Source organism: Natrix helvetica (genome assembly GCF_964273705.1).
Source record: "Natrix helvetica genome assembly, chromosome: 7".
Lineage (NCBI taxonomy): Eukaryota > Metazoa > Chordata > Lepidosauria > Squamata > Natricidae > Natrix > Natrix helvetica.
Window position 1 is genome coordinate 11,709,038 of NC_138558.1, and position 26,045 is coordinate 11,735,082.

Genomic DNA, 26,045 nt, shown 5'->3' on the forward strand with positions numbered 1-26,045 from the left:
AATATGTGAATCCTACCCCAGTATTTCTTTGTTAATATACAGTGTATTTACTGCTTATCACTTTGTCCCTATATATAATTGCCTAACATTGCTCCTTTTTATCTAGATGTTGAAATAAAGGTTTGTCTGTCAGCACAGCACTTTAGCTATGTCATGTGACTAAGAAGTAGGCCATAGTTGAAATTGGGAAAGTCATTATGCGCTTACAGGAACTGTCATGGAATTGGAGATGTTGTTGCTTGAAATTCACGCAAATCGAGAAACCTCATTTCCAGCCTGGCTAGCTTAATGCAGGCGGAAAAAAAGCCAGCAAACCACTGGCAATGAAAAAGCAGTACAGCTACTCCTTGACTTAAAACAGTTCCTTTAGTTATCACTTGAAGTTACAACAGCTTTCACACTTGCCACCATTGAGTTGTGTGATCAAAATGCGGACACTCAAGCAACTGACTCATATTTATGACGGTCGCAGTGTCCCGGGGTCATGTGATCCCCCTTTGCAACCTTCTGACAAGAAGAGTCAGTGGGGAAACCAGATTCACTTAACAACCGTGTTACTAACTTAACAGCTGCAGTGATTCACTTAAAAAGCGTGGGAAGCAAGATTGTAAAAGGTGGTCAAAATTCACTTAACGGTTGTCTCGCTTAGCGATGGAAATTTTGAGCTCCGTTGTGGTCGTAAGTCGGAGGCTACCTGTAAACCACAAATTGCTAAGAGTCTGGGAGCTTTTCAGGACAGCCACATCTAGGTGCGGAGAAGATTGTCCATAGTATCATCTATTAGTTTACATTACACTTTGGTGGTATTTTTCTTTCTTATCTCCCTCTCACAGGCCTAAACATAGGCAGTGAGTAAGGTAATTGATACTTTCCTGGTATCTCTGTCTACAACCTGTCCCACTTCTCATTGTGAATTGTGTGACCTCTGGGGTAGTGACTCATCCTACAGCAATGTCACTCGTTGTGTTTAGTACATTATCTCAAGAACCTCGTTTACCTAATTTATCAATGTTGAGTCAACTCAAACCAGATGTCAGTGGCTTCTCATATCAATAGCAACTGTTCTTTGAGGCCACCACAACAGTCTCTTCTGTGTGTTCACTGGGATTTATACAAATACAAATACAATAGCAGAGTTGGAAGGGACCTTGGAGGTCTTCTAGTCCAACCCCCTGCCTAGGCAGGAAACCTTACACTGTTTCAGACAAATGGCTATCCAACATCTTCTTAAAGACTTCCAGTGCTGGGACATTCACAACTTCTGGAGGCAACTTCTGTTCCACTGATTAGTTGTTCTAACTGTCAGGAAATTTCTCCTCAGTTCTAAGTTGCTTCTCTCCTTGATTAGTTTCCACCCATTGCTTCTTGTTCTACCCTCAGGTGCCTTAGAGAATAGTTTGACTCCCTCTTCTTTGTGGCAACCCCTGTGATATTGGAAGACTGCTATCATATCTCCCCTAGTCCTTCTTTTCATTAAACTAGACATACCCAGTTCCTGCAACCGTTCTTCTTATGTTTTAGTCTTCAGTCCCCTAATCATCTTTATTGCTCTTCTCTGCACTCTTTCTAGAGTCTCCACATCTTTTCTACATAGCGGCGACCAAAACTGAATGCAGTATTCCAAGTGTGGCCTCACCAAGGCCTTATAAAGTGGTATTAACACTTCACGTGATCTTGATTCTATCCCTCTGTTGATGCAGCCTAGAACTATGTTGGCTTTTTTAAAATGTTTGTCCACTAGGACTCCAAGATCCCTCTCAATAGTAGTAACTGTGAGAGGGATCTTGGAGTCCTAGTGGACAACCATTTAAATATGAGCCAGCTGCGTGCAGCAGCTGCCAAAAAAGCCAACACAGTTCTAGGCTACATAAACATTTGTCTTATGTTAGAGCAGTGGTGACAAAGCAGTGGTCCATGGACCACAGGTGGTCTGTGGGAAAATTTTGGTGGTCCACAGAAAAATTATTTGCATTTTTTATATTGCACTAAATACTATTTATCGTTTTTAAAGAATCATGTTTGTGGTCCGCGGGATTTAAAATTGTGAATTTAGTGGTCGCTGAGGTCCGAAAGGTTGGTGACCCCTGTGTTAGAGTATAGGTAGTCCTCAACTTACAACATCATTTGGTCACCATCCAAAGTCACAACATCACTGAAAAAAGTGACTTATGACCATTGTTCACACTTGCAGAATCCCCATAGTCACATGATCCAAATTTAGACAACTGACAACTGGTTGGCATTTATGATGATTGCAGTGTCTTGGGATCATGTGGTCCCCTTTGGCGACTTTCTGACAAGGAAAGCGAACGGGTAAACCAGATTCGTTTAACAACCGTGTGACTAATTTCAACTGCAATGATCCACTTAAAAACGGTGTCAGGAAAAGTCGCAAAATGGGGCAAAGCTCGCTTAACAAACGTTTCAACATAAATTTGGAGATCAATTGTGGTCATAAGTCAAGGACTTTCTGCATTAATCAAAGGGACACCAGTTGTTCCCTGGGCATACCCGTATTTTTTGGAGTATAAGATACACCAAGATTTTGAAGAGGTAAATTTTAAAAAAAGTTTTTGCACTCTGCAGACTTCCCAAACCGTTTGCATGCCTCTTTTTTTTGCCCCCCCACCCCCCCAAGGGCATGCATAGCCTTTAGGAGGCTTGTAGAGTGCTCCTGGGAGCTGGAGGGGAGGGCAAAAATGAGAAAAAACAGTCTGTTGTTTTGCACAAACAGGCCCATTTTTTGCCAAACGAAGGACATGCATAGCCTTTAGGAGGCTTGTAAAGTGCTCCTGGGGGCTGCAGGGGGCGGGGAGAAGGGGCAAAATCGAGCAAAAAATGGTCTACTTTTTACTCGATTTTGCCTTCCCCAGTTCTCAGGAGCATTTTGCAGGCCTCCCAAACCCTCTGCACATCCATAGTACATTATGATTGTTGTTATTATTGATCTGCCTTGGTCTAGCTTTAATTCCTGACTCAGCTATGTTCTCCTTCTCTCTCCCTTTATTCTGAAGTTATCATACAGAGAGAGCAAACCACCATGGAGAAGGAGATGGCTGGCAATGGCTGCAGGGACTTTGAGCTCTCAGATATCTTTTATTTTTCTAAGAAGGGCTTTGAAGCCATTGTAGAAGATGAAGTCACCCAAAGGTTCACTTCGGAGGAGCTGGTTTCCTGGAACCTCCTCACCAGGACCAATGTCAACTTCCATTACATCAGCTTACGGCTGACGATTATGTGGGTTATCGGAGTCTTTATGCGTTACTGTTTATTGCTTCCTCTTCGGTAAGTTGAGCTGTCGGTGGGATTGTAGGGAATAGTTTTACTGTTGGTCTTTCAGCGTCCGCAGGAGGAGGCAGGAGAAGAGCGAGCATTCGAGCTTCATTGTGCTGTCATGCAAATGACATGAATCGAGATACAATGGGGGTGTTGTGGCCCACCAGCGGAGCTTGGGGAGAAACATGGGATTAGCAACAAACACGTTGGGGTCAATTGTGATTAATGTAAGGTGAGGACTACCTGTACATCCCTACCAGGAAGGGTTTAGTAGAGGCAGGGGTGGGCTTCAAAAATTGCACCAACGGGTTTGCTGCCCCATTGCTGGGTGGGCATAGCCATAGGGGGCGTGGCCTAGTCGGCCTCCTGCACCACGGCGGTGTGTGTGTGTGTGTTTTGCCCTCCCCATGCCCTGGAGGCTTGCTTTGAGCCTGCGGGAGGGTGAAAACTGCTTCCCCCAGGATCCGGAGACCCTCCAGATGCCGGAAAAAGTTGTTTCCAGAATTCCGGAACTTCTGCTAGGCTCGTTTCCCCCCCTCCCCGAGCCTCCGTGTGGGTCTTGCAGTTCCCTGGCATGATGACCGGGCCACGTGGAGATACTTGTGTGGGGCAGGGTGGGCGAGGCCAGCCATGGGTGGCATTTGGGGGTTCACGGAACTGGGCAGAATCCTAGCTGGCTGGGGTCTCCAAACCTGGCAACTTTAAGACTTGTGGACTTCAACTCCCAGAATTCTTCAGCCAGCATTGTTGGCTGGGGAATTCTGGGACTTGAAGTCCACAAATCTTTTATTCTTAAAATTTTTAATAAGTTTTACAATTATTACCCCCCTTACCCTTCCCTCTTCCCCCGTCCCTACCCCTCTTCCTCCCTCCCCCCGACCTCCCAGAGCAAAATACAGGCTATAAACATTTAACAACCATACGCTAACATAAGCTAACTAATTTTAACATGTTACTATTCTTGTGCTTTAACTCCCCCTTTATTAAACTAGCTTTGAATAAATTGTAGCGTTCCTTATGCCTTCATTCATAAGCTAACTGAAATTTTTTAGTCCGGTATTTGTTTTGAATATAGTCAATCCATCTTCTCCAGTCCAGCTTGTACTTCTCATCTGAGTGATCCTTCAGATACGCTGAGATTTTGGCCATCTCTTCTAAGTTTACTACTTTTAACGTCCATTCTTGGATAGTGGGCAACTCTTCCTTCTTCCAATATTGCGCCACCAACAATCTTGCTGCCGTCGTTAGGTTCAAAATCAAATTAGTCTCTATAACAGTACAATCTGAAACTATACCTAACAAAAACAACTGGGGTGTGAACTTTATCCTCTTTTTCAAAATATTTTGAATAACCCACCATATTTTTATCCAAAATGCTTTGACTTTTTTACAAGTCCACCAAATATGGTAATACGTGGCACCAACACAGTCACATCTCCAACATTCAGATTGTAGATTCGGATACATACAGGCTAGCCTTTTTGGATCTAAATGCCATCTGTAAAGCATCTTGTAAAAATTCTCTCTCAAGTTCTGAGCTTGTGTAAATTTTACATTTCTTACCCAAATCTCTTCCCATGTTTCCATCACTATTGGTTCTTCAAAATTTTGTGCCCATTTTATCATACAATCTTTAACTAATTCTGTTTCTGAGTCTATTTCTATCAATACATTATACAACGTTTTTATGTGCATTTGACCCTGGTCCCTAATTTGTTTTATCAAATTATCCTCATTTTGGATAATATCAGATTTCTGGTCTTTTTTCCATCTAGCCTGTAACTGACCATACTGAAACCAAGTTTGAATTACCCTTTCGTCTCTTAATGCATTCAAAGATTTTAACTGTGGTACACCTCTATCCATACTAAGAAGTTCTGCATATGTAGTTACATCTTGTTTTTGTTCTATACTTATGTTCTCTATAGCGTGTCTGGGCACCCCCCACATAGGTATCTTGTCATTTAGCCTATATTGATATTTTTTCCAGACACGCAGTAAAGCATTCCTTACAATATGACTTTTAAAAATCTTGTCGGCCTTCTTGTCATATATTAGATAAGCATGCCAGCCATATACCAGATCATAACCTTCAATATTCAATATTCTATCCTCTGTTAGGTTAATCCAATCGCTAATTGTTGTTAAAACTGCTGCTTCATAGTATAATTTTAAGTTGGGCATTTTTAAACCTCCTCTTTCACGCAGCAGTTAAAATGAATATTCTGCCCAAGTTTCTATTCTTCTTTCAAATGATACCAATACTTAAAAAAGACACAAATTTGGAAGAATGGCAGAAAGGTATTAACAACTTTGGGCAGGAAAGAAACCGAGAATAAAACTTAAAATAATGAAGTCCACAAATCTTAAAGTTGCCAAGTTTGGAGACCCCTTGTTCAGTACAACAGGAGCCTTGACATTGTGCTTTTCTTATCATAGATCCATAGTTTTATGTGACCCAGTTAGATGCGATTTGCTCTTTTTTTTCTCTAAGCTTGTTTGACTTCAAATGAGTGAAAGAATGCTGATATTAGCCAACATGTACATATGTAGGGATGCAGTGGCTCAGTGGCTAAGATGCTCGGCTTGTCGATCAGAATGGTCGGCAGTTCAGCAGTTCGAATCCCTAGCACCGCATAACGGAGTGAGCTCCCGTTACTTGTCCCAGCTTCTGCCAACCTAGCAGTTCGAAAGCAAGTAAAAAATGCAAGTAGAAAAACAGGAACCACCTTTGGTGGGAAGGAAACTGTTCCGTGCGCCTTCAGCGTTTAATCATGCCGGCCACATGACCACGGAGACGTCTTCGGTCAGCGCTGGCTCTTCGGCTTTGAAACGGAGATGAGCACCGCCCCCTAGAGTCGGGAACAACTAGCACATATATGCGAGTGGAACCTTTACTTTGCATATGTCAGAAGTGAGACATTTTTTGGGGGGTGGGGTTTGGTAACGTACCCTTTTAAGTTTCTAATATTTGCAGTTCTGCGAACTGATCAAATACCACTTTTAACTCCATCAAAGGCAGTTTCTGTGTCATATCTTGTGGAAGTGAACTATCAGGAGAAGGAATTGTTTTACTCTTCTTGTTTAAATTGGCATGCTGCCAAGTCTGAAAGACTCATGGTAGCTTACAACAATATAAAAGCACAGTTAAAATGTCCATCTCAAGTATTTCATTGCTTAGTTACCCAAGGGCAACACCAGTGTGAGTAAATGTTGGATTTGCTACATATTTACAGTATATATAATAACATGCTGTTACCTAGTACTGAATACAGGTAGTCCTCGACTTACGACAGCAATTGAGCCCAAAGTTCATGTTGCTAAGTGACAAATTTGTTAAGCGAGTTTTGTCCCCATTTTGCCACCTTTCTTGCCACAGTTGTTAAGTGAATCACTGCAGTTGTTAATTTAGTAACACGGTTGTTAAATGAATGTGGCTTCCCCATTGACTTTGCTTGCTGGAAGGTCACAAAAGGAAATCACATGACCCTGGGACATTGCAACCGTCATAAATGTGAGTCACTTACCAAGTGCCTGAATTTTGATGATGGGTCCATGGGGATGCTTCAACAATTTTAAGTGGGAAAGGAAGGTCATAAGTCACTTTTTGTCAGTGGCCTTTGAATGGGCACTAAATGAACTATTTTAAGTCAAGGACTTCCTATATTTTCTAGCCTTTCATGCTCATTTCATTCTTCTTCCTTTATAGACCATCCTTTGCTAATTTAGCCAGCTTACATTTCTACTGAACACGTTATTTTATTCTTATTATTTACTAGTTGATAACCTGGTATTGCCCGCGTATTTATTTATAGGGGGAAAATGTCGGGATCAAACGTGATTTCTAATGTTGGATTTTCCCCCTTACCAGAGGGAACCCCCTTGAGGAGTACTGTGAAGGCGTTACTATGGCAACTCCACTGCGCTGTACAATAGAAGCCATTTTACAGCAGTACAGTAGAAGCCATTTTAATGCACAATAGGCTGTATCTTAACAAAACACACCCCGAGGGGTGTTAGGGGTGTCTTACCCCCACAGTATTTGTTTCCAGAGAGTAAGTCATCTGTGTACCAAGTTTGATTGAAATTGCTCGAGGCCTTCCAGGGTTATGCTGGAGCATACACACACACAGCCATTTTAGATAGATAATAGATAGATAGATAGATAGATAGATAGATAGATAGATAGATAGATAGATAGATGATAGATAGATAGATAGATGATAGATAGATAGATAGATAGATAGATAGATAGATGATAGATAGATAGATAGATAGATGATAGATAGATAGATATAAATGTAGATAGATATAAATGTAGATAGATGATAGATAGATAGATAGATAGATAGATAGATAGATAGATGATAGATGTAAATATAGATAGATAGACAGGCAGACAGACAGGGAGAGAGGGAGGCAGAGAGAGAGAAGAAGGAGGAAGATGATGATGATTAAAAAGAAGATTAAATTCCTATGCCATCCATCTCCTCTTATCAGCTGACACATTCAAAGAACACACCTTGAATGCCTTTTGAGAAAAAGTTAAAACTTCTGCTGGTGTGATTTTGCCACAGCTAACAATTTTACAACTATGCCACGCCTGATTGCATTGTATACATTGGTGCGTTTGTTAGTATTTGCTTCATCATCTTGCCATTTGGGGAGCTTGGCTCTCCCTGTATTTGCAAAATGCAAACATTGTGGTTATAACGCAAAAGTTCAGATTGCATAATTCCCACTGAGAATCTTGAGAAACCTTTTCTGTTAGCGATTTCCAATTTTTTAGAATGGCTTGTCAGGTGTTGAAAAGGGTGCTTATATAATAAGCTGGCTTTGTCCAAATGGGGCAGAATAAGCTTTATGAGCCGCAGTAGCGCAGTGGTTAGAGTGCAGTACTGCAGGCTATTTCTATTGATCACCGGCTGCCAGCAGTTTGGCAGTTCGAATCTCACCAGGCTCAAGGTAGACTCAGCCTTCCATCCTTCCGAGGCGGGTAAAATGAGGACTCAAGTTGTTGGGGGCAATAGGCTGACTCTGTAAACTGCTTAGAGAGGGCTCTAAAGCACTATGAAGCGGTATATAAGTCTAAGTGCAATTGCTATTAAAGCAAAAACAATCATTGACTTAGATCACTGATTGTCAAAGATTTTGGCCTGAGGACCCCTTTACATTGGGAGTTGTGCGTGTGTGTCCAAATCTGGCAACTTTAAGACATATGGATTTCAGCTCCTAGAATTCCCCAGCCAATCCTGGGAGTTCAACTCCACAAGTCTTTAAGTTGCCAAGCCTGGACACCCCTTCTTTACATTCCTTAGAGCAGGGGTGTCCAAACTTGGGAACTTTAAGACTTGTGGACTTCAACTCCCAGAATTCCCCAGCCGGCTGGGGAATTCTGGGAGTTGAAGTCCACAAGTCTTAAAGTTCCCAAGTTTGGACACCCCTGCCTTAGAGTGACTGAGTACCCCAAAGACCTTTGTTTTACCTGGATGATATCCATTAATATTTTCTGTATTAGAAATTAAAATTGAGAAATTTTAAAAGTATTTTATTTGACTTCGCAGACTGCTTGAAAGGCTCATGGAGGATCCCAGGAGTCCCTAGCCCCCCCCCCCATTTGAAACACAGTGATTTAGATGATTATTCTTAATTTTAGAGTTTTCTGAATTGGGGGCGTGTTAAACCCCTTTCGAGTGTATCCTTTTGACTGGCTAAACAGCGTCTCTAATCTGCAAGCAGATCAAAGCAGGCAAAATTGCATATCCAGAATAACAAGTCATTAAAAATAGGATGCTGAGGAGCCTAATTAAAATGAAAGAATGTAAAAAATGTTTTGTAGGTGTAGGGGGCGGGAATAGGGAAGAAAATAACAATATACAAGTATATATTCAAAGGTAAGATACAACAGGGGAAAAAAACATAATCAGGATATATTTGAGAAGGAAAGGGAACAAGAAATGATATTTAGTTATTTTTGGGTTTGCGGAAATACCACCCCAATAAAATGAAAAAACAAGATCTGAAAGAGACACCTACAACAATAGAAAAAGAAAGGAGGAGAGGAAGAGGAGGGAAGGAAGATAGAGGTGAGGAGAGGAAGATGGAAGGGAGAAGGAGAGAGGGTAGGAAGGGGAAGGGGAAGAGAGGGGTAGGGGAGAGGTAAGGGAAGAAGGAAGGGAAAGGAGAGGAGGAAGGAAGGAAGAAAGAGAGAAGAGAGGGAGGGAGAAAAGAAAGGGAAATGAAGGTAGTGTCAAAAGAGACGAGGGATGGTAAACAAAGCAACCCAAACTGTATGTTACAACCCTGTAAATCAGGGGTGTGCAAACTTTTTGCAAGGAGGGCCAGATTTGGTGAGGTGAAAATGTGTGGGGCCGATCATTCAGCCTGACATTCTTTGAACCCTTAACATTAAATGCGAATTAACTACCGTATTTTTCGGACTATAAGACGCACCAAGATTTTGAAGAGGCAAATTAAAAAAAAAGTTTTTGCACTCTCCCACGAAAATGGGCCTTTTTTTAAAGGGCATGAATAGTCTTTAAGAGGCTTCTAGAGTGCTCCTGGGGGCTGGGGGGGCGGCAAAGTTGAGCAAAAAATGGCCCGTTTTTTGCTCATTTATGCCCTCCACAGCCCCCAGGAGCACTCTGAAAACCTCCTAAAGGCTATGCACGGCCATTTTGGTGAAGGGGGCAGAGTTTTGGGAGGCAAAAAATGCTGTATTCAGTGTATAAGATGCACCCAGATTTTTAGCCTCTTTTTTGAGGGGAAAAAGATGCATCTTTATACTTCGAAAAATACAGTATTTTATGAAAGACTAAACAAATAACTCCAGTGGGGAGAAGAGGCTGCGGGCCGCTTGAAATGTGAAAAAGGGCCACATTTGGCCCCCGGGCCGCACTTTGGTCATGCTTGCTGTAAATGGAATGACAGATGTATACGAACTACGAATGTAAAAAAGAAGAATAACTATGTGAATGTATGCTTATAATTGCATATAGAGAACAAAAACTAAAAAAAACTTTTCCAAAAAAGAAAGAAAGACGGGGGATAGTTTGATATAGAGGTTAAAGCATCAGGCTAGAAGAGACTGTGGTTTTAGTTCTGCCTTATGTACAAAGCCAGCTGGTTGACCTTGGGCCAGTCACTCTTGCTCAGCCCTTGGAAGACAAATCATTTCGGAAAAACATTGCCAAGGTTGGCTCAAAAGTATCAAAAGAAAAAAAGAGAGAGAGAGAAAAACCTAAGCCAAACCACCTATGTCCACAAAGCTTCATTTTAAATGTTCTTTACCAGTCTCCTTGATGGAGTTGTTCAGCTATCCCTGGATAGGGGACCTCCAAAAACCCTGATGAAACTTATCTCAGTTCCATCTGGGAAAAAGAAAAAACCTCACTGATGTAGTAAACATATTAATATAATTGTTGGCAGAAATATCCAGTTCCAAGTGGGGAGAAAGACACTGGAAACATGGAGGCTGCTTGGAAAGATGGCTTATTGGTGAACAGGTCCACGTGGGTTTGAAGCCCTGGGTAGCTGTGGAGTAGAGAGTGAGGGTTATTTATACCCTCTCTTGGGCTTTGAACTTGAGCTTCCTGTTCCTGTGGCAAGGGCATGTATCCTATTGGTTGCAGACTCCCATGTAGAGTCATGTTTGTCTGAATCAGGTGGAACCTTGCTGGGTGATGTAGTGAAGGGGCTTGGTTGTGCCATGTGGTGAGCTCTGCTGATAGATAATCCTATGGAGGGTCATGTCTTAATCCCATCACCTTGGATCTGGAGATCTTTCGTTTTGTAGATAGGCTGGCCCAGTCCTTCTCAAATCAATGGGAACCAAATATCTGCTGGGGGCAGGGAGCTGAGTTTCTGTCTCCCTTAAGATTTCTATTTCTCTTTTAGGGGAAATATTCTGCCTTTTTAATATTTCCTAAAACATTTACTATATTTTTCGGAGTATAAGACGCACTGGAGTATACGACGCACCAAGATTTTGAAGAGGCAAATTTTTTAAAAAAGTTTTTGCAATCTGCAAACCTCCCAAAAATGGCCCGCTTTTCACGAAAACGGCTCCGTTTTTTTGCCACAAAAAGGGCATGCATAGCCTTTAGGAGGCTTATAGAGTGCGTCAGGGGGTGGGGAGAAAACGAGCATTTTTTCCGCCCATTTTTGCCCTCCCCAGCCCCAGGAACACCCAGGAAGCCTCCTAAAGTCTTTGCACAGCCATTTTTGCAAAGGGGGTGGGGTTTCGGGAGGCCAAAAACGCTGTATTCAGTGTATAAGATACACCCAGATTTTCACTCTCTTTTTGGGGGGAATATGGTAATTCTTCTAGGAGAGGGGTGGGTAATAACTTTCTTCAGGAATATATTTATATATTGTTACGTTATATATAATAAACAAGAGATCAGGAGATTGCCTAAAAAATAGTTACTAGACAAGGGTACGCCAGAACAGAAAATGCACAGATCTCACTTGGACTTTTCATTTTCTTCTGTTTTTCCCTCCAGAATTACCTTGGCAGCCATTGGGATCATGTCCATGATTGTAGGGACTACCTTGGTAGGACAGCTGCCAAATGGACAGTAAGTGGATCTGCTTTTTTTCCCCCCATGAAAACAGCACTCCTGGAATATAAAAGCTGATAGTCCTCGACTTATGATCAGAATTCTCTGATGCCAAGCAAGGGGGTTGTTAAGTGAGTTGCACCTGATTTTACTGCCTGTTTTTGCCAGGTTTGTTAAGCAAATGGCTGCAATTGTTAGGTGATTCTCATGGTCGTTAAGCAAATTTCTACCTCCCGTCATCGATTTTCCTTGTTGGAAGCACGCTGGGGAGGTTGCAAATGGAAATCACATGACCTCAGGGCCTTGCAACCATCGTAAATACCTGCCTATTGCCAAGCACCCAAATTCTGATCACATGACCGTAGGAATTCTGCAACAGTCATGTGCGGATTGTTTGTAAGTCACCTTTTTAGAGTCCTCGTAACTTCGGTCACTGAACGAATGGTTGTATGAGCCACGGTGGCGCAGTGGTTAGAGTGCAGTACTGCAGGCTACTTCTGCTGCCTGCCGGCTGCCCGCAATGTGGCGTTCGAATCTCACCAGGCTCAAGGTTGACTCAGCCTTCAATCCTTCCAAGGTGGGTAAAATAGGGACCCAGATTGTTGGGGGCAATAGGCTTACTCTGTAAACCGCTTAGAGAGGACTGTAAAGCACTGTAAAGCGGTATATAAGTCTTAAGTGCTATTGCTATTGTAAGTAGAGATCATCTGTAATGGCAACCTGCTTAGTGATGGAATTTCTGATCCAAATTACCCTTGTTAAGTAGGACTACCTGTATTATTGGATTTCATTTCTTTCATTGTTGGCTGGCTGGAGCAGCCAATTCCACAGGTCTTAAAGTTGCCAAATTTAAGTCCACGGGTCTTAACACACACACACACACACACCACACACATATAGAACACAACATTTTAGGATTCTTTCAGGCCTGGGCTGCCCTTCTACTGTAATAGTTGATAACATCTGGGCTTCTCCCTTGTTACTTAGATGGTAAACTAAATTTGTGGTTTGGAAAATCCTCTCATGAAGAGATTGCTAAACCGCTTGATGTTCTGTTTTGCAGAACCAAAGACTGGCTGAGTGATCTTGTCCATCTCACCTGCTGCCGAATCCTTGTCAGGGCTCTCTCGGGAAGCATTCGTTATCACAACAGGTGAGTGGAAGCACGTAGGCGCTGTAATTAGCTAAGCTCTCTTGCTGTGTTGTTGAATTAAACCCAACCAACATATTATGCAAATTGGATTGCATTTGTACAGTTGAAGGATCCTGGTTAAGATGCTGGCCTAGAAAGCAGGAGGCTGGGAGTTCTAGTCCTGCTTTAGGCATGAGAGCTGCCTGGGTGACTGTGAGCAAGTGGACTGTGAATGGACCATTTCTCAAATCTAAACAGAGTCCTAGTTTGACTCTGTCTTAACCTTGACGATACTGGAAAAAGAACTCTGGGGTGAAAAAGAGTTGTTTTCTTTGAGCTGCGGCCCAGTCAATAGGATTTAGAGGCCTATAAATTTAATATATAAACAAAGGCTGCAGTTTGTAATCATAGGGATGTCTCAGTTGCACGAATTCCTTTTCCTGTTGATCTGTTAGTCTCTGACATTCCTTTGCCTATTGTAGAGCAGGGGTGTCAAACGCAAATTCATTGAGGGCCGCATCAGGGCTGTGGGTGACTTCGGGTGGGCATGGCCGACTGGATGGATGTGGCCAGCTTGACACCATTCACTGGGCATGGCTGACTGGGTGGGCGTGGCCAGCTTGATGCCGCTCACCAAACTGCTGATATGTTTCTTCTTCGCATTGGGTAGACCAGGCCGAAGCAACGCGGACCGGCCCCTTACATTTTCCAGGACGGCCCTGTGGGCCGGATCCGACCACATTGCGGGCCTTAAGTTTGATATCCCTGTTGTAGAGGCTCAGGTGTATTTTAGCATCTCCTGGCCCTCTGCAGAGGATTCTCGTGTGAAGTTACAATGGAATGAGGATGACACCTGTCCACTGTCCTCACTAGACAGACAGTCCTCAACCCTGCCCAATTGCAGTCGTAACTTGTGACGGTCATAAATTGGATCAATGACACTACCAACTCAATTTTATGACCTTTTTGTGCAGTAGTCGTTAACCATGCCACCTTGGTTGTTAAGCAAAGCTGTTGTTAAGTGAAAGCTGCAACCGTTAAGCGAATCAGTGGTTTACTATGGGTACAGTTTTGCCCAAAGCATGAAACAGTCTTTTTTAAACCAGCAATAGCAGTGAAATCCTCAAATGTAAAGGGATTATGGGATGGCTGTTTTACTACAATGTTGTGAATCATATGTCCTGTCATTTGCAGGGAGAACCGACCCCAAAAAGGTGGAATTTGTGTAGCCAATCACACCTCTCCGATAGATGTTATAATCTTGACAAATGATGGCTGTTACGCAATGGTATGTCACAATAGCTTGAGAATTTTGTCACTGCAAACTTAATAGAAAATCGACATCTCTTAATCATTTCCTGGGTTCCAAGAACTGTGCAGAATTTCTTACCCTGAATTGAGGTGAAAATTTGGGGAAAAGAGAAATGATGTAAAGGAAAAATAGCAATGATCTAAAATATACCATTTTGTGTTTTCTATTTGCTGGCCACTTTGGGTCAAAATATTTGAGTCTTTATTAATTTTATGTAGCAATTGCCAGCATGCTTTGCAAATCGTTCAAACTGCCCTTAATAGATTACAGTTTAATATTTTGTACAAAATAAATTGAAGTGGTAGCATCAGTTGTAAGGAGTGTAGAATTTAATTAGCTCTTGGAGCACTATATGCAGATTCTAAGGATTCCATCATTGAAAGTGATTTAAGAGATTAATCAGTTGAGTTCCACCCTGTTTCCCCGAAAATAAGATCTCCCGGATAATAAGCCCAATCGGGCTTTTGAATGCATGCGCTCCCCCGAAAATAAGTCCTTCCCGAAAATATTTAAACACATGGGACAGCTGGTCCCCGCCAGGATTCTTAAATGAATCACTGCAGTTGTTAAGTTAGTAATGCAATTGTTTAAGTGAATCTTGTCTCCCCATTGAATTTGCTTTTGAGATCGTCACAAAAAGTAACCTCATGATTCCGGGACATTGCAACTGTCATGAATACATGCCAGTTGCCAAGCGTCCAAATTTGATCATGTGACCATGCCGAGGCTGCAAGTATGAAAAATGATCATACGTCACTTTTTTCAGTGTTCTAATAAGTGGAAGACTACCTGGAATGCAACTGTAACTTCTTAAGGAGTTGAAGAAACATGTGCTATTTACCATATTTTTCAGAGTATAAGACGCACCTCCCCCCCCCTTTTAAAAGAGAGTGGAAATGTTGGTATGTCTTATACACTGAATATAGCCATTTTTGGCCTCCTGAAGCCCTGCCTGCGCATCCCATTTTTGTGAAAAATGGGTGAAAAACAGGCCGTTTTCCGCAAAAACGGAAGCGTTTTTGCCTTCCCCCAGCCCCCAGAAGCACTCTGTAGGCTTCAGCAGGGCTGGGGAAGGCAAAAATGCCCCTGTTTTTTGCCCATTTTTCATAAAAATGGGGGCATTTTCTCTTCCCCCATCCCTGCTGAAGCTTGCAGAGGGCTTTTGGGGGGTCGGGGAGAACGAAAACTTTTTCTTACTTACCTCTTTGAAATCTTGGTGCGGCTTCTGCACCTGTGCATCTTATAGTCTGAAAAATACGGTAATTGCCTTTTTTATTTATTTGTTCTTTTTTTTTTGTTTGGTATGGATGAATTTCCAGGTTGGACAGGCTCATGGCGGTTTGATGGGTGTCATTCAAAGAGCCACAGTTAAGGCCTCTCCTCACGTCTGGTTTGAGCGTTCGGAAATGAAAGATCGCCATCTGGTGACAAAAAGGTAACAGCACCCCCCCCCTCCCGGCCGCAATTAGTCAATCTCAAAAAATGTTCTCCAGGAGCCCAGTGAAAGGCTAGGAAGGATATGTGACACTGCCCATTTTGAAATGCTAACAACGTCAATGGAATAGGGGAGTGGAGGCTAAAACATACTTCCGGTTTGCTCGGAGGGTCGTTTTAAGTGTTCCGAAGGCTTCAGGGACCGTCCGGAGGCTTCCCTGAAGCCTTTGGAGCGCTCAAAACGACCCTCCGAGCAAACCGGAAGTCACTTCTGGTTTGCTCGGAGGATTGTTTTGAGTGCTCCGAAGGCTTCAGGGATGTCCGGAGGCTTCCCTGACGCCTCCGGAGGGCGTCCGGGGGGGCGGGGGAGGCTGTTTTCGCCCTCCCCACGCTCCTATAAAGCCTCTGGAGCCTGGGGAGGGTGAAAAGTGGCTTTAAAAAAGGGTGAACTCAGCTGGCCAGCGCGCCCATGCGCACTGGCCAGCTGACAGGGCAGCGCCTTGCGTGCCCTGACAAATGGCTCCGTGTGCCACCTGTGCCACGCGAGCCATAGGTTCGCCATCACTGGGCTATACTATACTATCACTAAAACCTTTATTGTTGCCTCCTTTAAAACCTGAACGAATCCTCTTAGATTGTAAGTTGAGTCAATTATGAAAATCTCTCCTGTATTCTCAGGGAATGCCTAATATATTTCTTGCGTTATTATTCTTTTTTTTAGGCTAAGAGAACACATTTCTAACAAGGACAAATTGCCCATCCTTATTTTTCCGGAAGGTAAAATCCAACGACCAGAATGTGCATATTCTCTCCTCCACTTGTTTCTGGGTGGTTGTTTATGATCAAGTCTGGGTGAATGATTTCCCCCCCCTTTATACACACACCATAGTGTGTGCGATCACTCATGCTTTGAGGAAACAAAAGATTGAGGGAGGGGGAACATTTACAGCTCTTTAGAGGCAAGGATATCAAATAAAAATATTTGTTTATCTGCCCGTTTTTCACAAAAGGGGACAAAAACTGATATCAACTATGAGGAAATAATTCAGCATCCTAGTAGTATTATATTTGGTCTTGTGCTTGCTGTCCCTTGACTGGATGTTGGCAGGTTAGCATGAGTTCAGTTTAGAAGTTCATGTAGAGGTATGAAGAACTTCAGACTAGGTAAAGGAGTAGGATACAAATGCATGCAACTTCCTCCCTCCCTCTCTTCCCTCCACATTGCAGTGGTCTAGAGGAAAATTCTCAGAGTTTGTTGCAGAAAAATCAAATCCAGAAAGCACACACAGATAACTCATTCAACTAGATTCATTAACTTCTTTATAGACATAAGAATAGATGAATAAATGTACTATGCCAACAGGTGGTTCTTCCAAGTAAAACACAAGGCAGGCGAGTTACAGGCAAATACATGCAGCTAGCTTCACTTCAGCAGACAAGCCCAGAGAGACTGCTAGTTTACTTCTCAGACCAGCATACTGCTTAAGTTTCTGTTTCAATTCTTTGCACAGACTCAGACCTGTTTAAGCTCCCATTAGCTGACCTAGTTGCTGTGCTATTCATGACCGGGACCTTGTTCCCATGTCTGTCCCAGTCATGAATATTTGAACAACAACTGAATTTGTGTTTGTTTGAACTCCTTTCTGCATGATGCAGAATCTGGAGAGAAACTGGGTCTCAGATCATGCTATTAACTATTTACAGATATCTTGACAGGAAGCATCTGTTTATCTCTCTCTCTTTCTCTTTTGTCCAGGCACCTGCATAAACAACACCTCCGTTATGATGTTCAAAAAGGGGAGCTTTGAAATAGGTGCTACCATCTATCCAGTAGCAATCAAGGTATGTGAAGAGAATAAGAGCTGAGGTGGCGCAGTCATTAAAAGTGCAGTACTGCAGGCTACTTCAGCTGACTGCTAGCTGCAGTTCAACAGTTCAAATCTCGCCAGGCTCAAGGTTGACTCAGCCTTCCCTCCTTCCGAGGTGGGTAAAATGAGGACCCAGATTGTTTGGGGCAAGAGGCTGACTCTATAAACTGCTTAGAGAGGGCTGTAAAAGCATTATAAAGCAGTATATAAGTCCAAGTGCTATTGCTCTAAGGAAAAGGTACCTTGATGGCAATATGCAGGCTGAGGGATAAAACATTTTTAAGGTCCAGAATGTCCAGATAAAGTTTGGAAGTGGCTTAGATGGTATCCCCCTAATTCATTGAAATGTAAGGAGGAAGAAGAGGTACTGCACAATCAGACTGTTATTCTGTTATTGTAGCCAATTTCAGTAGACTTAGTTTTTCTGTGGAGTTCATTTCTTCATCTGGTTTACCTGCCTACATGTTTGTTTGTTTTTAAAAAACCCTGCCTCTCTCCTGTTACATCTACCGATCGCACCAGGAATGCAAGGCTTGTTACGGATCAGATCCATCTCATTTATATTCTACGGCTTGCCCTGTCCGTGTTGGGTGGGAGTGGTCTTGGAGGTTCAAGAAACTGCCAAACATGCTAATAGTACAACCTTCAAGACCACCCCCACCAACACTTGACAGGGGAAGCCACTAGAATAGAAAATGAGAGCAAACCCCTTTCTTTTGCTAGCACTGGTGAGCTTACTACCCTGTTTCCCCCAAAATAAGACCTCCCCGGATAATAAGCCCAATGGAGCTTTTTGAGCGCATGCGCTAAAATAAGCCCCCTCCGAAAATATTGCAACACAGCAGCAGCCATGAGGTGACCACTCTCTCTGCCTCCTACACCTCAAAAATAATAAGACACCCCCCCCCCGAAAATAAGGCCAAGCGCTTGTTTTTTGGGGGGTGGTGTCAAAAGAAAATAAGACCCTGTCTTATTTTCGGGGAAACACGGTAATTTGGGTAATAAAACGTCTGCAAGAAAACAACCAAGCTCACAGAGCGCCAAAGACCCCTCACTATTTGTTTATTTCTCAAGCACATAGTTTGGAAGTTTCTGCGGTAGTTGTCATGTGTTGGTGTACATCAGAGGTGTCAAACTCAATTTCTTCGAGGGCCACATCAGGGTTGGGTTTGACCTGGGGGGGGGGCATGGCCAGGGTGGGCATGGCCAGCTCGACGTCAGTCCTTTCGGCACCTGTGGCGCCTCTGCCACTGAAAATGGGCCCCCAAGCTCCATTTTCAACTGTCACGGCCTCTTTCAACTCTATGCCACTAAAAACAGAGCTTCAGAGGGCCGCGTGCTTTGTTTTCACTGGCAGAGGCTTGCAGGAGGCCGTGGCAGTCGAAAATGGAGCTTGGGAGCCTGCTTTCACTGGGAGAAGCACCATGGGCCGGTCCTTTGCTGTTTCCAGGGTGGCCCCGCAGGCCAAATCTAAGTACCCCGCAGACCAGATCCCCGGACCTTGAGTTTGACACCCCTGGTGTACATGTTCTGAAGCCGCTTCTTGTATGATGGCGTTGAGTGTATGATCCTTCAAGTTGTCCTCTCTGTTGCAGTATGACCCACGGTTTGGCGATGCCTTCTGGAACAGCAGCAAGTATAACATTGTGAGTTACCTCCTGCGAATCATGACGAGCTGGGCCATTGTGTGCCAGGTGTGGTACCTGCCCCCCGTGACAAGAAAGGTATGTCCCATTTCTGTTATTTGACTCTTTTTTGAGGGTCAACACAACTTCTCAGGCTGACCCTGTTGTGGCCCGGCAGCAGAGTCGGACAGTGAGGAGGTTGGGGAGGAAGATGGGCCAGTCCTGGAGTCTGGGGAAGGCTCTGATGAGGGCTCTGTATCAGAAGCAGAGATGGGGCCAGAGCCGTATGCCAGTTATCAGCTGCCTTCAGAGTCAGACATCAGTGAGGCAGACAAACAGCTGGAGCCTGTTCCCAGTGTGCGCGCGTGCAGAGATGCTAGGAAAAGGGAATAGCTAAGGAACAAGAGCCGACTCAGGAGGAAGGCCACAGGTGGACGATGAATGGCCCCTCCCATAGGGAATGAAAGAGGAGTGAAAGGGGAGTGGAGTTTGCAGGAGGCAATTAGTTCATTCCTGCATTCTTGCCAAGTATTGCGGCGTCTGAAAGACTTCGGCCTGTCCATTCTCCAAGACTGATAAAGGTCGGTAATTGTGAACTATCTTGAAAGACTGTGGGCTGGGACTTTGCTGGAGAGGAATTCACTGTAAATGAAATAAAAGGGTTTTATGGGGATGAGGGTTTCGTGTTGCTGGGGAAGCCTAGGTCAGAAGAGACCCATCCAGAAACCTTTCTGCTTTCAGAGCTCTACTTCCTCTTGGCTGCAGAATTCCCTTTTTGCTATCATATCGACAACTAGATGATATCTTCTTGTGTTCCTTTATATACAGGAAGGAGAAGATGCTGTTGAATTTGCCAACCGGGTGAAATCTGCTATTGCTCTACAAGGAGGCCTTACCGAATTGCCCTGGTAAGGAAAATATTTTGCTCTTATAATGGAAAGCCAAGAAGATTTGGAAGAGGAGTGACTCCAGGGGTGAAATCCAGCAGGTTCTGACCAGTTCTGGAGAACTGGTAATGGAAATTTTGAGTAGTTTGGAGAACCGGCAAATGCCACCTCTGGCTGGCCTCAGAGTGGGGTGGGAATAGAGATTTTGCAGTATCCTTCCCCTGCCACGCCCACCGAGCCACGCTCACCAAGCCACGCTCACAGAACCAGTAGTAAAAAAAATTGAATTTCACCACTGAGTGACTCCTTTATCCTGGGTTGAACAGCCTTTTGTTGATCAACTTTACTGTTTAAAAAAAAAACCATTTTTGATCTTGGGACAATAATGATAATTACACCAGTAGAAGGATAGGGTGAAACTTTTCAGGCAAAACTTCCCCTGCCCTCCAATCATTTGTGGGTTTGGCTACAATGATGAGTGTTAAAAATTTAGAAACACGGTTATATAATATACACAGTACATACATAATTTTACTTTAGCCCAGAAAGCAATATTTGTATATCATAAATTGACCGTTTTTGAGTTCAATGGAACAATCGAGAGATGCTTTGGAGGGTGTAAGATGGGAGATCTTAAATCCAAGATTTCTTACAGATGGAAGAATATTAATCTAGAGATCTGAGTGAGTCTTAAAAACAGTTCAGAAACTTTGTATTTTCTGTGTCATTCTCTTTATAAGAAACCCTTGATTTAACATTCACATTTAGTGGATTTTAGGTATAAAGCACAGCATTTTTATTCAGACATGCTCCGAGAATAACAGACTGGCAGTCTGAATAAGGCATTTACGATTTGTAAGTGAAATTTACCATGTTAGGTAATTGCAAGTTGAGCTTGCATTTGCTTTATTAAGCTAATGGGAATTCCTCTTATTCACATCCAGCAAAGTCCCGGCAAACAGCCTTTCAAGGGTGAATTTATAACCACAGACTTTATCAGGCCTGGAGAGATGCCAGGCCCATATCTTCCGTGATGCTGTACAAGAAAATATAAATTATAATGCCTTGGTAAGGCCACACTTGGAATACTGCATTCAGTTTTGGTCGCCACGATGTAGAAAAGATGTGGAAACTCTAGAAAGAGTGCAGGGAAGAGCAACCAAGAGGATTAGGGGACTGGAGGCTAAAACATACGAAGAACGGTTGCAGGAACTGGGTATGTCTAGTTTAATGAAAAGAAGGACTAGGGGAGACATGATAGCAGTATCTCAAGGGCTGCCACAAAGAAGAGGGAGTCAAACTATTCTCCAAGGCACCTGAGGGTAGAACAAGAAGCAATGGGTGGAAACTAATCAAGGAGAGAAGCAACTTAGAACTGAGGAGAAATTTCCTGACAGTTAGAACAATTAATCAGTGGAACAGAAGTTGCCTCCAGAAGTTGTGAATGCCCCAACACTGGAAGTCTTTAAGAAGATGTTGGATAGCCATTTGTCTGAAACGGTATGGGGTTTCCTGCCTAGGCAGGGGGTTGGACTAGAAGACCTCCAAGGTCCCAACTCTGCTATTGTATTGTATTGTAAAATACTTGGCAAGGAGTCTTCACGAACAAATCTTCACACTAATTAAGCAATCTAATTGTCTCCTGCAAACTCCACTCCCCTTTTGCCTCTTTTTTTTCCCTATGGGAGGGGCCATTCACCATCCACCTGTGCCTTTACTCCCAAGTCGGCCCTTGGGAACAGGCTCCAGCTGTTCGTCTGCCTCACCGCTGTCTGACTCTGAAGGCAGCTGATAACTGCCAGACGGCCCTGGCCCCCTCTCTGTCTCCGACGCAGAGCCCTTGTCCGAGCCTTCCCCAGCCTCCAGGACTGGCCTATGTTCCTTCCCAACCTCCTCAACTGTCCGACTCCGTTGCCAGCCCTGCTGGCGGGCCACAACACTTTCATCCATCTCTTTATTGTCTGTCTGTCTGTCTAATTTATATGCCACTAATCTTAGTAGCCAAAGCATACTAGAAAGCCATTTTTTGCAATAATTGCAGTTACTGAACACTCCTCAGGGATAGCCTGGCATTAAAAAATAAATAGCAGACTCGTACAGAGATGATCAACTTGGAGATGAATGAGCATCATCTTAGCTAGACTTGCCTTCTCCATAGAGTTGTGATATCAACTAAACCTTAATAGCAGGGGTGAAATCCTCCCGGTTTGGCTGAACTGGTAGGGACAATTGTCCTTGGTTCTGGGAACCGACAGTAAAAAAAAACAAAGCTTCTAAGGATTGTGGGGCTTAGCTGTGAAATCCACGATCGTTGGAAGCTTTCCTGCCCCCTCCCCTCTTTTTAAAGCATTTTTTTCCTTGCTGGTTTGGGTGAATAAGCAGGGAAAAAATGCTTTAAAAAGCAGGGGGGGGGGGGCTGCGAAAGAGAGAGAGGGCGGGAGGACCACAAACCTGGCACTAGACACAGCTTCAGAGGCTACCTTGAAAGAGCACAGCAATCCAGGACTGGAAGGGACCTGGAGGTCATCTAGTCCAACCCCCTGCTCCAGCAGGACATTGTTAAAGTGAGTTTCTATCTCTTGAGCCTGCCAAGTCACTTGACTACATAGCCACACCAGTGGTGGGTTGCTCTTACCGTCGCTACCGGTGTGCTGATCATGGTCTGTTTGTGCACGCATGCGCAATCCACCGCTCCTGCCACAACCAGCTGCTTGTTGGGGCTCATGCAGGCAGTGCACGCTGTGTGTGCTTTGCCATTTGCCATAAAAACAGTTATAGAGTGCGGGCAGGCGGGTGGGCCAAATGAGCCACCGTACCAGTACACTCTCAGCTGCTCCCGGCCACTACCGGGCTGTACCCTCAGCAAACCCACCTCTGAGCCACGCCCACCCAGTCACATGACCCCCCCCAAGCCACACCCACAAAACGGGTAGGAAAATGCAATACAATAGCATAGCAGAGTTGGAAGGGACCTTGGAGGTCGTCTAGTCCAACCCCCTGCCTAGGCAGGAAACCCTATACCGTTTCAGACAAATGGCTATCCAACATCTTCTTAAAGACTTCCAGTGTTGGGGCATTCACAACTTCTGGAGGGAAGTTGTTCCACTGATTAACTATTCTAACTGTCAGGAAGTTTCTCCTCAGTTCTAAGTTGCTTCTCTCCTTGATTAGTTTCCACCCATTGCTTCTTGTTCTGCCCTCAGGTGCCTTGGAGAATAGTTTGACTTCCTCTTCTTTGTGGCAACCCCTGAGATATTGGAACACTGCTATCATGTCTCCCCTAGTCCTTCTTTCTATTAAACTAGACATACTCAGTTCCTGCAACCGTTCTTCATATGTTTTAGCCTCTTGTCTCCTAATCATCTTTGTTGCTCTTCTCTGCACTCTTTCTAGAGTCTCCACATCTTTTTTATATCATGGTGATCAAAACTGAATGCAGTTTTCCAAGTGTGGCCTTACCAGGGCCTTATAAAGTGGTATTAACACTTCACGTGATCTTGATTCTATCCCTCTGTTGATGCCGCCTAGAACTGAGTTGGCTTTTTTGGCAGCTGCTGCACACGGCTGGCTCCTATTTAAATGGTTGTCCACTAGGACTCCAAGATCCCTTTCACAGTTACTACTGTTGAGCAAGGTGCCACCTATACTGTACCTGTGCATTTGGTTTTTCTTGCCTAAATGTAGAGCCTTACTCTTCTTTGATTTCACCACTGCTTAATAGCGTATTGTATTAAGTAAATAACTGTATCTCATCGCTTTTCCCTTTGGTTCTTTGAAGGGACGGAGGATTGAAAAGAGCTAAAGTGAAAGAAACTTTTAAGGAAGAGGAACAGAAAAACTACAGCAAGGTGATCATAGGAAACGGAACACAGCCAAATGACACCAACAACTCGGGCTGAACTCTCCCAGCGGATGTGTCTCCTGCTTGTTCACTGTCAGAAAGGGTGGATTTTTTTACCCCCCATGTAGTAAATAAATAAGAAAACTTCCAAGCGTGGGCAATTCAAAAGAAAAAGAAAAAGAGAAAACAACAAGCATGTTTCTTGCTTTTCTGGTGCTCACCAGTGAATTCCACTCTCGGTGTCTGGAAAAACCAGCTTTGAAGCAGAATCAAAAATTTCCCAGTAGCTAAAATGGGTGGAATTCTCGCCCAAAGGGAACGTATGTAACGATGTTAAAAAAAAAAGAATCAAAGTTATTTAATTGTACAAATAATGGTTCTATCTTTTAAGTGATGAGAGGATGTTTGAACAAATCATTTTCCCTGGCTTCACTGGGCTGTTGTGTGTGTGTGTTTGAATAGGTGGTCTGACATTTCCGAAGTCATTTTTGCTGAGTTTGTGTTTTTGTTGCTGGTGTTGTTAATGAAATGTTCGTGGGGAAGGAATAAATCGTAGGAGTAACTAAGGGGGGCCCTTAGGAGTTGCATTGAGAAGCTTATAATTCCCTCCCCGAAGCTGTTTTGTCAAAAGATGCTTCAAAAACTGAACAGTTCTTTGATTATCATCTTGCCTAAAGAGAAAACGGGGGCTTAAGAAGCTCCAGGCTGCAGATCTGTTTGCTCCCTTGATAGTAAAATATTAAAAGATGAGTAGAATATACCTACATACATGCAATATCAGTCAGAATAAATATTGAATACAATGCTTTTCCCCCCCAGATTGTGTTGGTAGCCTTTATGTATATTTGTCACTTAACTGTATGAGAAACATGACTTGTTGCCTTACTGTACATTGAAATAAATTCTATATTTCTAACTAGCAGTAACTTTTTTCTTTTCCTAGGAATTGATCTTATGTGTTTGTGCAAAAAGTTAGTGTGTGTGTGTGTGGGGGGCACGGACGACTGATGACTTTCAACCAGTGGTATCCAGAAGAGGCAAGACCAAGATGAGATGGCACTTACCTGTAAACAGGTTAAATCTTGGATAATCAAAAGCCCCTCCCCTTTGTATTGTCCATGTTGTTTTTAATGGCTCTAAAACAGGGGTGTCCAAAGTTGGGAACTTTAAGACTTGAGGACTTCAAATCCCAGAATTCTGGGAGTTGAAGTCCACAAGTCTTAAAGTTCCCAAGTTTGGACACGCCTGCTCTAAAATGATCTGTGCCTTTTGGCCTATCGATACGATAATGTAGATTGTTGTGATTGTCCTCTATCTTTTTTTAAAAACATCTCTTGTCTGTTATTAATGTCTCTTTTCCCTGCTTTCTGCCCCATTTTGCCAATTAACTGCTTTGATTTTTTATAAATAAAACCACTTTTTGGGTAGCTGAGTGGCGTGTGTGCTTCTGCTTATCTGCATATCAGGAGACTGCTGGATTGAACTGGAAATTCAATGATTTTTCCAGTTCCTAGCTGCCTAACAGATCTGCAATTCCAAAGCATCTATGCTTACTATGGAATGAGTGCTCTGTAGCAGCGGGGTGACATGGCTTCGCCTGCCACTTTGGGCACACTTGCCATAGGTTGGCCATCATGGAGCTACAAGGTCCCTCCCAACTCTGTTAATCTAAACAAACTTAAAGAAGGAGCTTGACAAACGTGGGCACTATCTAACAAACTGAAATCCAATGGTGAAAAGACTAAGGTTCTACATTTAGACAAAAAAACCAAAATGCACAGGTACAGTATAGGTGGTACTTTGCTCAATAGTAGCAACTGTGAGAGGGATCTTGGAGTCCTAGTGGACAACCATTTAAATATGAGCCAGCAGTGTGCAGCAGCTGCCAAAAAGCCAACACAGTTGTAGGCTGCATCAACAGAGGGATAGAATCAAGATCCCGTGAAGTGTTAATGCTACTTTATAATGCTTTGGTAAGCTACACGTGGAATCCTGCATCCAGTTTTGGTCCCCACGATGTAGAAAAGATGTGGAGACTCTAGAAAGAGTGCAGAGAAGAGCAACAAAGATGATTAGGGGACTGGAGGCTAAAACACGAAGAACGGTTGC

General features: G+C 43.4%; 1 protein-coding gene across 1 annotated transcript in view; it reads left to right on the forward strand.

Moving 5' to 3' along the window:
* The window catches only part of GPAT3 (glycerol-3-phosphate acyltransferase 3), a 36,393-nt gene extending 11,030 nt beyond the window's left edge, over nt 1–25,363 (forward strand). The window contains exons 3-13 of the mRNA XM_081959814.1: nt 3,015–3,285; nt 11,781–11,855; nt 12,901–12,990; nt 14,164–14,257; nt 15,601–15,716; nt 16,437–16,492; nt 17,472–17,557; nt 19,179–19,307; nt 20,037–20,116; nt 23,874–25,059; nt 25,171–25,363. Of these exons, the coding sequence (XP_081815940.1) occupies nt 3,015–3,285; nt 11,781–11,855; nt 12,901–12,990; nt 14,164–14,257; nt 15,601–15,716; nt 16,437–16,492; nt 17,472–17,557; nt 19,179–19,307; nt 20,037–20,116; nt 23,874–23,994 (1,118 nt within the window). The 3' untranslated portion in view covers nt 23,995–25,059; nt 25,171–25,363. The remainder of the gene's footprint in view (nt 1–3,014; nt 3,286–11,780; nt 11,856–12,900; nt 12,991–14,163; nt 14,258–15,600; nt 15,717–16,436; nt 16,493–17,471; nt 17,558–19,178; nt 19,308–20,036; nt 20,117–23,873; nt 25,060–25,170) is intronic.
* The last annotated feature ends 682 nt before the right edge of the window (nt 25,364–26,045 follow it).